Here is a 13723-nt window from a genome sequence, read left to right on the forward strand (position 1 = left end):
GCTGTATATCTCTATTACTCTATTTGATTGGGTGTAAAGTACTATGAGACGGGGCATTGCGAAAGGGACTATAAAAATGCAAGATTTCTTTTTGAATATTTCCAATCTGCTGTTTGCTGTTCAGCATGCTAACATTTGCTAACAGCTAGCAGAGGCACTTGCTAAGTGAGAGTTCCTAGGGCTTGTCAGCTTCCTAGCCTTACAGTTTCAAAGTCCACCATGTGTAGATGGTAAATGCTTTGACTTCTACACTTGACCTGTACGTTCCAAGTATTTTGCAGTAACATTTTGAGGCGTAGCTACAGTTGTAATGCAGAAAAGATTGCAGCTAATTTGTGAAAAACAAACTGTCACAGGCTGCAAAGTGTTAATGCATAGATGTTTTCTGTGATGTTGGTTGAGGATAAACATGGGCACTGAGGAGCACTCACCGTGTGCTTTGTTGTAGTGCCATAGAATCGATTATGTACACATGTGAGGGTTTTGGTTTAATATCTGATCTGAAAGACAGCACCTGTGACAGTCTGTGCTTCCTCAGTACACTGTAGGATAGGTGCTCAAAATCTCTGAATATAACATGAACATACAACCTTCAGATTCAGAGGCTGTCACCTGTAGGAAAACATTTTTATTTTTAAGAAATATTGCTGGTAATGTTAGGTCCCCAGATTATGGCATCTTGGGCTTCATTCTAAGTTAAGTAGATAGAGGTCACAGGGCTGCGGTAGTAGAAATGAGAAGCTCTCTGTAGCTTTTCTGAAACTCTTGCCGGAGCGCTGTTCACTTTTAAATCTGGTCCTTCTGTTCTCATTCAGCTGGCTATCGGTCGTCTGCCAAAAAAAAAACGAGAAACACTGACCGAGCAGCTATCAGCTCAAATCTCTATCACTGACACATGTGCCATCTGGTGCTGTGCCACACATTGAGAAATGGGAACGCAAGCCTATTGGTCTTTTTCGACTGCACAATGCTTTACCCTTCGCAGCCTTCATTTCAATATGTTTCTGAGGGAGTGTCTTCTGTTAAGAACCGTTTTTGCATCTTGCATATGGATTTAATGTCGAGATCAGCAGGTCCTCACCAATGCTAACTAGATCATAGAATCATACAGCAAAGGAGGCAGCCAAAGGTAGCCCATTCTTCCTGTTCTGAATCTTTTAAAGGTTGATACATTTTGTTTAATTTCATCTGACTCAGCAATATTGTTCTTTTCTCAGAATACAGGGAGCTCTCACTTGAAGTTATGGTTGTGTTCCCGAAAATCACACGATTAGTGAGAGGACTTAAAGTGAAGGATTGATTCCCGTAGTAATCAATATTAAATCTGGAGTTGGCTTCCGTACAGTCTTGCTCAGGAAAAAAATGAAAATATTTTAACTGTGCCCACGAAGTTGAAGCAAATTGCCACCTGTAGGTTAAATGGCTAAATTCTACACTGGTAAATTAAATAACATCTTTCTTTCATCATTTTAAATTGAGCATCAAACTTACAATATCTCCTGCAGTGGTCCCTTTTGAGAGCTTTGTCTGGATCACGGGTTGGGGTGGTGGTTGTGGTGCCACTGCCCAGGAACACTGATGAGTCCACTGTTCGTTGGACTCTATGATAAGGCTGTTGTGTGACTGCTGATTGGCATCATTTTGGGGTCTGCAGCATCCTCCCTTCCTTCTGGGCTCTACCCGGTCCATAGCTCAGTAGGGTTGTGCTTCTTGGCTGGCTGACAGGCTTCTCCTTCCGGCCTTCCTTCCTCGTGACTAGCAGGGTGCCAGTTGTGCATTTCCTCGTTCTGTCTGTCTGTCTCTCTCCCTCTCTCTGTGTGTATCTCTCCCTCTCGCTTCCCCTGTCTCTCTCCAAGTGTGCTTTGCTGTCTCTCTGTCCCTCTCTGTCCGCCTGTCTCTCTCTCTCTCTCTCTCTCTCTACCACCCCCCCCTCCCCATTCCCCACCCACTATCCTCCCCCTTCTATTTTAAATCATGTGGGATGCTTCACCGGCTGGCCAGAATTTATTACCCATCCCTAGTTGCCCTTGAGAAGGTGGTCATGAGCTGCTTTCCTGAACCGCTGCAGTCAAACAACTAACTGTAGGTTGATCCATAGTGTCCTTAGGGAGGGAATTCCAAGATTTTGACCTAGGGACAGTGAAGGAATGGTGACTTATTTTCAAGTCAGGATGGTGAGTGGCTTGCAGAGAACTTGCAGGTAATGGTGTTTACATATAACTGCTGCCCTTATGCTTCTAGATGGAAGTGATCATGGATTGGAAAGTGCTGTCTAAGGATCTTTGAATTTATACAGTGCATCTTGTAGATAGTACACACTACTGCTACTGAACGTCAGTTTTGGAGGGAGTGGATGCTTGTGGATGTGGTGCCAATTAAGTGCACTCCTCTGACTTGGGTGGTGTCGAGCTTCCTGAGTGTTGTTAGAGATGCTCTTATCCAGGCAAGTTGGGAATATTCCATCATACTACTGATTCATTCCTTGTAGGAGTTGGACAGGCTTCGGGAGTCTGGAGGTGAGTTACGCACTGCAGTATTCCTAGCCTCTGACCTGCTTTTGTATCTGTTGTATTTATATGACGAATCCAGTTGAGTTTCTGGTCAATGGTAAGCCCCCAGATATTGACAGTGGGGGATTCAGTGATGGTAACATTGAATGTCAAAGGACAGTTGTTAGTTTATATCTTATTGGAGATGATCATAGACTGACATTTGCGTGGCATGAATGTTACTTGCGATTTGACAGGCCAAGCCTAGACATTTTTGAAATCTTGTTGCATTTGAACATGGACTGTTTCATACCTGAGGCGTGGTAAATGGTGCTGAACATAGTGCCATCACCAGAGAACATTCCCACTGCAATACCACTGCAGTACTGGGGTGGGAGGGAAATTGGGGGAAGTTTCTGCAATGGGCCAACACTCATGGCTGTTCAGGATGTGATTACAGCGGTAAACTACTGAGCTTTGTCTGATCTGGGAGTGATGTTTGCTTTAGTCAAGATGGAGATTGGTGGCTTTCCTGTGTTGTTCCGCTGTCTTCGAGGCCCAGTGTGCCAGAAGGGTCTGTGTCATTCCAGCTACCACCTCACAGGAGGTGGTGGGGCCAACTGCTGAGCTCGCGGTTGTTGGTGACTTGTGGTCCAGGGGTGTAGAGGGCAGTACCCCTCTGGCTGTGGGGGTGCTGCTGAGCTTGGCGCTGCCCAGCACCAGGAGGGCAGCTTCAGTGGGTGGTCTGGGCCTGGTGGTCGGGACGCCCTGGCAAAGAACCCTGGTGGCTTTTGGGGCACGGGGCATGGGGAGAGGCCACAAGTTGGAAAGTGAGAGAGGGAGGGTCGCTCCAAAGATGATATGGTGAAACTGGTAAAAATCATCTTGACTTTCGCTTTGTTATTTTCTTGTGGGCTGTGGACATTGCTGAATAGATTATCATTTATTGTCCATTCATAATTGTCCTTGAGAAGGTGGTGGTGAGTTGCCATTTTGGACCACTGTGGTCCATGTGGTATAGGTCGGTCATGGTGACGTTATTCCAAGCTGGAGACATATTTGGCCTGATATGGCTCAGGGGCACATGTCACCGATGCCTCTGATGGCCTTCCCTCCTTGGTGTTAGAGGCTGTTAGTTTAGAAGGTGTTATCAAATGACGTTTGATGAGTTGCTCCAGTACACCTTGTGAATGATACTGAACCACCATGTTGCACTGGTGGTGGAGTGAGTGTTGCTTGGGATGCTAGACTGGGTGTCAACTGAGTGGACTGCGTTGTCTTGGATGGTAGCAAGCTTGAACAGTTTGAGAGCTGCATTCTGTTCTTCTAAGATTCCCATGAAATATCTCAGGCCATTGTCACTACATTAGAGATGATACAGAAATGCAAGTTGTTGTTTATGCAGTCTGCTCAAAATGAGCTTCAGTTTGAAGAGCAGCATCTGTACAGGTGGTTCTGCTATAATGCAATAGTTCCACTCTCATTGTTAGAAGAAAGTCATGCAATAGCTGTGTCATTTAAACTAATGAGGCCGGAATCACGTTATAGCCAATACAGGTGAGGAAAGTTTGCGTTCTACAAATAACAGTCTAAATTCTTCAATCATGTTAAAGCCAATTCGTGTTGAAGAAACACGTTAAAGCAGAACCGATTATATTCGGAAAATATTCATATTTCATCTGCACAAAGCATCAAGCCTTTTACAGATCAATCATTCAATGTCCTTGTCCAATTTAGAAATAAAATGGCTGATGTTATTTAGTGAATTCAACTGCCCAACAAGATCACATTAAAACATTACCAGGTCATCAATTTGAAGCAGAGGTCTCTACATTATGGTTTACAGAGCAAGTTGGAGGTATTGAGGTGAAGGAGGAGTGAAGTCTGTGACTAATGAAACTATGTAAATGGATACTGGAACTGTGACAATATGCACAGCAAAATATACTGAAACAGGACAAGCTGAATGTTCAGAGCTGCTCCTTTGCAAGTAATCTTACCAATGGTTCATGTGAACATCATATAAATAGTAGCACTTGCACGTTACCATAGCAACAAACACCTCCTTCCATGCTGATTACCCATCCCACATCCCTATCATGATACAAATTGCTTTCAGTGCAGCCAACCTGTTTTCACCCACACGTTGCCACTGTTACCACGTATCTCCTTAACTCCACTTCTTCCCTGGCATTCTATTAACAATCCCTTTGCTTGAATTTTTTTTCTCGCTCTTTCCTTTCTCTGGACTCTGTCTCCATCCAAAATCTCACTTTATCCCCCTCTGCTGCCATCCCAAACACACCTGTCATCAGCATAAATACATTTTCTAGCTGCTATGAGGAAGGGTCATTGAACTTGAAACATTAACTCTGCTTTCTCTCCCCAGATGCTGCCAGACCTGCTCAGTTTCTCCAGCAGTGTTTTTGTTTCAGGTCTCCAGCATCTATAGTCCTTTGCTTTCTTTCATCTCCTTTTATGTTTCTGCATTATAACAGTTTTGAAAGGGATACTCCCTCTTTTCCAAATGCAGAAAAATATTTCCAGATGAATTAGGTGCAAAGCTTGTGTTGAACATCAATTAGCCAAATTTGTGGCATGGGAGAATAACCATTAAGAGAGCCCCATTAATTAATTAATAGTTTAAAGGGCTGTCAAACCACTTCAGGCACTTATCAAAAAGGTATAAGCTGTAGTGAGTGAAAGCCATTAATGAATGCTTCAGGAAGGTGTAATTCACCATAATAAGCTTTAGGAACTCATAGTTCTTAGAAACCACATATATCCAAACCATGGCCTGACGACTATATAATAACCAAGACCTGGTCCTTGAAGCCCAGGATTCTCATATTTCAATACCTATAAATTTCTGAATCTTCTGTTTGAGTGAGGTTGGGCTGAAAGCATTGGAAAGTGCTAATTCCTCCACATCTGACTCAAATCCCATTTCTTTGTTAACGCTGCCTGGAATTGTTATCCAGTTATACTTAGAACTGGAATTGCTAGATATAACAGGAGGTTAGGATGTAGGTGAACATACATATTTATTAAACCAGTGCTTCGTGTGCAAGATAAGGCTTGACATGAAGGTACCAAGTAACCATCTTTGAGCAGTTCTGATTGTCATGAGATTTTTCCTTCATTCTGTTCAATATACTATAGACATTGTTATACATCTGTCCCCAAATCTCTGATATCATCTTGTGTGCACAGTGATGGTTTCACCAGTCCACATGATCTTGTTTTCAGCTCTCTTGGAGGAGATCTAGAATTTAAATTTTCCATTTTATTAATTTCAACAGATAATACCAACTCATTCCTCTATCCCGCAGGTTTCCGGAATAAATCATCCATTGTTCTTGTAAAAATGAGCATGCCCATCTGTATTTGAATTGTAGTCTCCACAAGATAAAATTGCAGTTGTTGTCTTTTTCAAGAATTTAACCTTCCTTCTTCTCCCTTACTCACTTTAGGAAGGAAAGATGGATTGCACAGTTTGAAATTAATTCTCTAATGACTTTTGAGAGCCCGAGCCACTGAACTTAATTCCATGGTTTGGCTTGTTGATTTGATACCTAAGTGACCCTGGTGTGATCGCTGAAGAAGATTGAATGGGGGGGACTCTAGATATGACCAGTTGCTCTTTGTAGATCAACAAGTCATCCATGATATTGGAATAATTTCTTTGCTCAATGCATTATTTCAGAATAGAATTATGTGGAACATATTCCGGTCACCTTTGATGCAGTACTCATTGATTTTAGCATGTTCTTCATTTAATTTTTTGTGTTTTTTGATTTTGCATAGTACATCTCCAGCAGTTACAACACTTGTGGCAACTTTGAATAATCTCCTGATAGATCTCAGTGAGTTGGAAATAAAAACAGCTAAGAGTAGAAATACTCACCAGGCATGGCAGCATTTCTGGAGATAGAAGTGGAGTTGAAGTTTTTCATCAATAACCTTTGGTCAGAATTGTCTTCAGAAAACACAGAGGCAGAGAAAGCTGGGAGGGTATTAAAGGACACAGTGCTAAATTTACAATACAGTAGAGGGCAGGAGAGAGGGAATGGCAGAAGAGTTTATGGTGCAAGGCAAAAGGTAGTGATGATGCGATGAATAAAAAAAAAGATGGTTCTAGAAAATACGTGCATTTCATAGAAACATCAAAACATAGGAACAGGAGGAGGCCATTTGGCCCTTTGAGCCTGCTCCGCTATTCATCAGGTACATGGCTGATCATCCGATTCAATAACCTAATCCTGCTTTCTCCCCATAACCTTTGATCCCATTCAACCCAAGTGCTATATCTAGCCGCCTTTTGAATACATTCAATGTTTTAGGATCAACTACATCCTGTGGTAATGAATTCCACAGGCTCACCACTCTTTGGGTGAAGAAATGTCTCTTCATCTCCGTCCGAAATGATCTCCAAATCCTCAGACTGTGACCCCTGGTTCTGGACGCACCCACTATCGGGAACATCCTCCCTGCATCTATCCTGTCCAGTCCTGTTAGAATTTTATCAGCTTAAAATTTCAAAAGCAGAACAATTACAGGTTGCTGCTGTTGCAGAAAGTGAGGACTGAGTTTATGATCTGAAATTGTCGAACTCGAGCGTTGAGTCCTGAAGACTGCAAATACCTAAATAAGGAATGATACTGTGTTCCACAAACTCTTGTTGATCTTTGTGTGATCAGGCAGAGGATAGAGATGTCAGAGTGGGAGCAAGATGGAGAATTAAGATCACATGTAACCAGAATCTGGGGTCAAGTTTATAGACTAAGTAGAGGTGTTCTTTGAGCATTCAGTTTCTGCAAAATAGAAATTTAAAGCATTCGTTGATGGGACCTGGGTGTTGCTGACTAGGCCAATATTTATTGGCCTTGAGGAGGAGGTGGTGAGCTGCTGCCTTGAACTGCTGCAATCCATGTGCTGTAGATAGACTCTCAATGCCAATTGGAAGGGTATTTCAGAATTTGAGACAAAGCCACAATTGCTTGTAGCAAATATACTAAGTTGAAAGAAGTGCAAGCAAATAATCATTTTACCAACAACTCAGAGTATATGGTGGACAATTCAGTTGAAAAATGACAAAGGACTAAGGAGGAAACTCAGCTACGTTCAGTTGTCTGATTGTAATTATGTGAACTGGCAGTAGAAAGATGGGTAAAAGCAATGACTGCAGATGCTGGAAACCAGATTCTGGATTAGTGGTGCTGGAAGAGCACAGCAGTTTAGGCAACATCCGAGGAGAAGTAAAATCGACGTTTCGGGCAAAAGCCCTTCATCAGGAATAAAGCTTTTGCCCGAAACGTCGATTTTACTGCTCCTCGGATGCTGCCTGAACTGCTGTGCTCTTCCAGCACCACTAATCCAGAAAATGGCAGTAGAAAGATACCTACTGTTAAGGCAGGTCTGTTTTATACGCATTCATTGTTGGCCAGTCTCAAATAGGCATCAGATTGAGTGTTTGAACTAACCTTTACTTCTGCACAAAATTAGCATTAGACAGTCTCCTCCAGTTTATAAACTCATTTTTAAGACAGCAGCTGCTATGAACAGTAATCTATCTTCTAAAGCCTGACTGTCTGTATGACGTTCAAAAAAAGATTATGGATGTAGTTACTGGGCTGAATTGAAGGTTGAAAGCCTCCAGCTGAAGGGCTTGCTGAAAGTGACAAGTATTTTGAAATCGCAATTCTCTCAAACTGTCACTACCTGCATTAGAATGAAATGTACTGTTGTACAAATGGTCCAGCATTTTCTTGCAATGTTTTCCTTCCAAATATCTATGGGTACTTAATTTAAATTTTTGCTTGGGCATTTAAAAAATAATTTTCGGGATGAGACTAATCAATTCAGAATTTAGTGATCCTGTGGATGTAGTTGCTGGTGGGATGGTAGGTGAGGACCAGGAGATTCCAAAGATTGATCACCTTTACAAGAAATTTCTTGACGCGATTGTGGTTTAATGTTCTAGATTTTCCAACTGGGGAAAACATTTTGGTCTGTTGGCTGTTGGGGCATCCACAGTGTTATTTGGAAGACAATTTCAGGACTTTGACTGAGTTACAGTGATGGAAGGGGGATATAGTTCCAATGGTATGTGACTTGGAGGCAAAATTGCAGGTGGTGGTGGTTCCCATTGTATCTGCAGCCCTTGAACTAAAGTGTCCTTTTGAAAAATAAAATTGCCTAGAATTAAAAATGTTTGAAAGTTGCAAGATGAAACTTTGGCATTTTTAAATTACAGCACTGGATAAATCATTTAGTTTGCATAAGAATAAAATATAAAGTTCTGTAATAAACGTTGACCCGTACCCACTGTCTTCCCTCTTACAACAGCGATTGTGTCCCTCTGGTCCTCACGTACCATCCCACCATCATCCACATCCAATGATCATTAGCCGCCGTTTTCACCACCTCCAGCAGAATGCCACCATCAGACAGACATTCCCCTCTCACCCTTGTCAGCCTTCCAGAACACTGTGGTCCACTCCTCCTCCACTCCCAATAGCTCCCAATAGCTCCATGATACGTTCCCTTGCAACTGCCGAAGGTATAACATGTGCCTATTTATGTCCTCGCCCTTCACCATCCAAGGTCCCAGGCATACCTTCCATGTGAAGCAGCGCTTTATCTGCACCTCACTCAATCTAGTCTACTGCATTCGCTGCTCACAATGTGGTCTCCTCTACTTTGGGGAAAGGAAGCGTAGACCTGTTTTTTTACAGACCGTTTTGCAGAGCACTCATGTTCTGTCCACAAAAATGACACCGGGCTTCCAGTTGCCTGCCACTTCAACAGACCACTTTGTTCCTAGGCCAACATCTCTGTCTCATGTTGCTGCAGTGCTCCAGCGAAGCTCAGCGCAAGCTGGGGAATCAACACCTCATTTTTCACGAGGAAACTATTCAGCCTTCTGGTCTTAATTTTGAGTTCAAGAATTTTAGGGCTTGAACACATTCTCCCATGTCCAACCCTAACCCCCCACACATCAAGCCTTGTCATCACAACCTATTGTCAGCTTCGAATAGTCCCTGTTAGCAGCTATCCATCCTCATAGGCAGACCTTTACCTAGTCTTTGTCTGGCCAGTTGTTTTTAATCTCTTTTTGAGCTCCTCCCCTCACCCCATTTTCTGCATTTTCCTAGCTGCGATCAGTTCTGAAGAAGGGTCACTGGATCTGAACCATTAACTCTGCTTTCTCTTCACAAAAGCTGACAGACCCGAGTTTTTGCAGCAATTTCTGTTTTTATTCCTCATTCGAGGATATACTGCTTTTAGTAACAGTAGAATCAGTGTTAAAATGAAGGCACACAATCTTGTTGAAGTATTTAAATGACCAGTCCACTTTTTGAGATTGGATTGGTTGTCCTCCCTCAATCCTGTCTAGAGAAGTGGGTGAGTTTGGGTCAGGTTAAACTCCTATTTCAAATTTTTCATTATTTTTACCCTTCAAGCAAACCAAACCTATTCGTCTGTGTGATTCAAATTCCTTGCTATGTGTTATGGTCCATTTTAGTTTTCAGACTAGTTGTGCTGTTGGAATTTTTATTACAAGTCTGATCCAAGCAAATTAAATAGTTACTTTCAGAAAAGAATGTGATGAATGTTTAAGTCAAAACCTTTTCAGGGATATGGGGGTGGAGGGGGGAAGCAGTGTGGAAAAGTTTTCAAAGAACGTGCACAAGCATATTAGGCAGATCTTCGCTATTATGATTCTATATGTTAGTCCTGTGGTGCCCAAAGGCTATTTTGCCTGTTTAGTTACATTTAAAATATCTGACAATATTTGAAAGAGTGCAATACTTTATCCTGATGTCGTGGCCATCACAGTGAAGACAAAAGCAATTGTCACACATGTTTAATCCAATACTACCTGTTTTACAGGACCTGGGATGATCTACCAGCTTTTAGACCTTTCTGCACAATTGTCTCCACCTGTACAACGGCCGTTAGAAACATCTCATTTAACTCCAGTGTGGCCTTGGACTTCCCGAACTCTTCGCCAGCGAACATTGTCCTCTTACCTACGTTCTTCTTCACGCACCAAAGCATCAGTAACGGAATCAGTTGAGGAAACAGTCACTATCAAAAGTAACCCTCTTACATTCCAAGTGGTGACAACTCCACAGATGAATCGAAACACTGCCATGGATGCGACAACATCAAGAGCAACACTTACTCCTCAGCTTTCCCTTCACAGTGAAACATACAAAACCTGGCGTACTTCTGAGTTATTAATGTCGTCACCACCAAATGGTGGAATGGTGGTGATCCAGCGACCAAAAGCATCTTCAGGTTTGACACTAAATCCAATTTTTCCCATTCCATTTGGACCTCTACCAATTTCATTTATGGCCAATGCTGCAGCACCTTCCAAAACATCTTTTTACTGCATCTGGCTTTCTGTGCTTAATATATTCATCAGCAATGCTATCTGCTCATAGAGTGACAGTAGATTACAAGCATCCACTGTCCTGACCATTGATCTATTAATGAGGCCTAGAACTAAGCCAAAAAAGTACCCTGGCTGTTAATCTTCTCTATCTTACCTTCATCCAAGCCTATAGGACCTGCTTCCAGCTCGACTTTATGCTGGGGTTCTTGATCATTAATCGCTGGAGATGATATTTTTCTTTAATATCTTTATTCAACTTCAACCCTATCTCACATCACTTGCTGTGGAAACTCTTCTCCATGCCTTTCTGACCTCTGGACTCAATTAATCCAACATGTACCTGGCTGGATTCCCCACCGTCTATCCTCCGTAAACTTAAGGCTACTCAAAATTCAGCTGTCCATGTCTTAATTGCAACAAGTCTTGCTTATCTACAATCATGTGCTCACTCAATTAAATTGACTCCCTCTCAAGTAACTATTTAACTTGATAATTCTCATCCCTGATTTGAAATCCCTCCATGGCCTTGACCCTCCCTATGTTATTTCTTCCATGCCCTCAAATCCCCAAGGTCTCCCATTTCTGGGCCCTTCGAGTATCCTTAATTTTAATGGTTCCATCATTGTTTAGTCAGTAAACTCTGGAATTCCTTCACTAAACCTCTGCAGGTCCCCCTATTACTCTTTGTCATTCCTTAAAACCTACCTCTTTGACCAAACTTTTGGTCACCTGACCTAAGATGTCCTTATGTGGCCCAATGCCATATTTTGCTTCATAATCCTCCTGTGAAGTATCTTGGGATGTTTCGTTGCAATAAAGGTTGTGTATAAATATAAGTAGCTGTTGGGAGATCAAGATTTGTAGGAGGCTAGATTTGTAGTAAACAGTAGAAGAATCAGAGGTAATTTAGAAGAATAATGTTTTCACCCATTGTTTGGCAGGACTCCAGCTCACTACTTGAAGGGTGGTAAAGGTAGACCCCTCAGCACACTTAAAAATACACTTGAATAAATATTTGAACTACTGTGACCTACTCGGACAGCTGTTTTTCAGCTAGCATGTTGCTGATGGACCAACTGGCCTCCTTATGTACTGGATCCATGAACACTTAAAAAAAAAATCTGTTAGATTAGATTTTTAGATTAGATTAGATTACTTACAGTGTGGAAACAGGCCCTTCGGCCCAACAAGTCCACACCGACCCGCCGAAGCGTAACCCACCCATACCCCTACATTTACCCCTTTAGGTTACTCCTTCAATCTTTTCTTTCCAACTTTTTAATTTATTATCTTACTTGTCATCTGGCTTAATTTGGTCTTTCTCATTCAAAGTAGTAAACAGATGATCTTTAGTAGTATACACCTTTTTCTTTCTATATTGCCGGTCACTGACTCCCCCCATAATCCTGATTTACACTCCATAAAAACCCCCACTTCTGTGTCATCTTCTTCAGAACCCACTGTTCTCTGCTGCGTCCTGAAATGTGACACTTTGGATCGAGGCCCATTGTAACTGTGCAGGTGCTTTGAAAGAACTTTTCAGATTGTCCAATGACCTGCCTCCCTGCTCCACTCTTTTTCCATAGTCCTCTAACTTTTATCCTTTTTACATAGACATTCCAATTTGCATATTCAAGGCACCTAATGCCCCAGTTTCTAATTTGACAGCTAACACACATATGAAGAAGTCTGGTGCAAGAGGTCACCACCTCAAATTGCTGACCTCACGAATACTTCTCACCCAAAAGATAAAAATGTGAATGACATGTAATTTCTTTCTCACAATCATAGCAATTCTAGAATTCCCAGGTAAGTGGGGGGTGGTGGGAAGGTATTTGATGCCAGGGGGTGGGTCCATTTTTAACACCTTTGCCTTTGCATTAGTTGGAGTATCCTTCTTTCTGCATCAGCGTTGAATTGTGGCCAATACCATTTTGCAAGATATCAGGCTTGAAGCATGACCTGTGTCAGATGGTAATTTCCTTTGAAGATGGAAATCTTCTGATGTAGGTAGGACTGCAGCTAGACCTGAGCTTGCATTGTGCTTGCACTCCATCCACTTTGACTATTTATCCTATCCATGCCCCTCCATCCACTTTTATGGCCAATGGAAGCTAGGTGTTGTTGTCACGGGTAGGTTCCCTGTTATTTTCATGGTCACTGTTACCCCATCACCTTTGCACTTTGCGATAGTGACTATCTACCCCTTAACTATCAAACCCCTGACTCCCCTCACTGTCCTCCTTCACCATCGACTCCCCAGGGATTACCATACTGGCAGCCAATTGACACAGTCTTGATGTTTCAATCTGGACAGCTACACTTATTCAGCTCCTGCCAGATTTAAAGAGGCCCAGGCCCTCAAAGTTATGTGGGAAAAGGGATACAATGTAGGCAAATGAGGGCTAGGGATCACAATGGTCCTCTTCACTGTTGAAATGAACAAGCAACAAATGGTTAAATTGACCTCTGATTGTTCTGGTTCTTTAGAGAAGGGGGGGTCAGGTTTACCCTCCACACATGCACTAGCTCTTTGACAGGGCTGTCCAATTTGCCCCACTCTCCTTGGTCCTTCCCTATAGAGCTCTGCAATATTCTTTTCATTTCAAGTATTTATCCAACTTCCTTCAAGTTACCAGCAAATAAGATGATGTCACACTGTTCTGCAATGCGTCACAGCATTCCAGATCATAACAGCACAATGTGTGTGAAACATCTCACCTCCACCTCAGCCAGCTCCCAAACCTCTGCATCTCTGGCTGCTGTTATTGATGCTGGGAATTAAAGCCCTGGATTAAATGTGTTTAATGTAGAGTGTGACTCCTTC

At 42.3% G+C, this 13723-nt stretch overlaps 1 protein-coding gene across 4 annotated transcripts in view; it reads left to right on the forward strand.

Moving 5' to 3' along the window:
- The window catches only part of LOC122557711 (UPF0606 protein KIAA1549L-like), a 274642-nt gene that overhangs the window by 95925 nt on the left and 164994 nt on the right, over positions 1 to 13723 (forward strand). For 3 of the 4 annotated variants that reach the window (XM_087996374.1, XM_087996375.1, XM_043705602.2), the window contains one exon: positions 10386 to 10796. The exons of the other annotated variant lie outside the window; for it this stretch is intronic. In XM_087996374.1, coding sequence (XP_087852500.1) covers positions 10386 to 10796 — 411 coding nt within the window. The remainder of the gene's footprint in view (positions 1 to 10385; positions 10797 to 13723) is intronic. 4 annotated transcript variants of the gene reach the window in all.

Source organism: Chiloscyllium plagiosum, unplaced genomic scaffold, assembly GCF_037043375.1.
Source record: "Chiloscyllium plagiosum isolate Xiang-an unplaced genomic scaffold, Cpla_swu_hap1 HiC_scaffold_18, whole genome shotgun sequence".
In the NCBI taxonomy this organism is placed as follows: Eukaryota; Metazoa; Chordata; class Chondrichthyes; order Orectolobiformes; family Hemiscylliidae; genus Chiloscyllium; species Chiloscyllium plagiosum.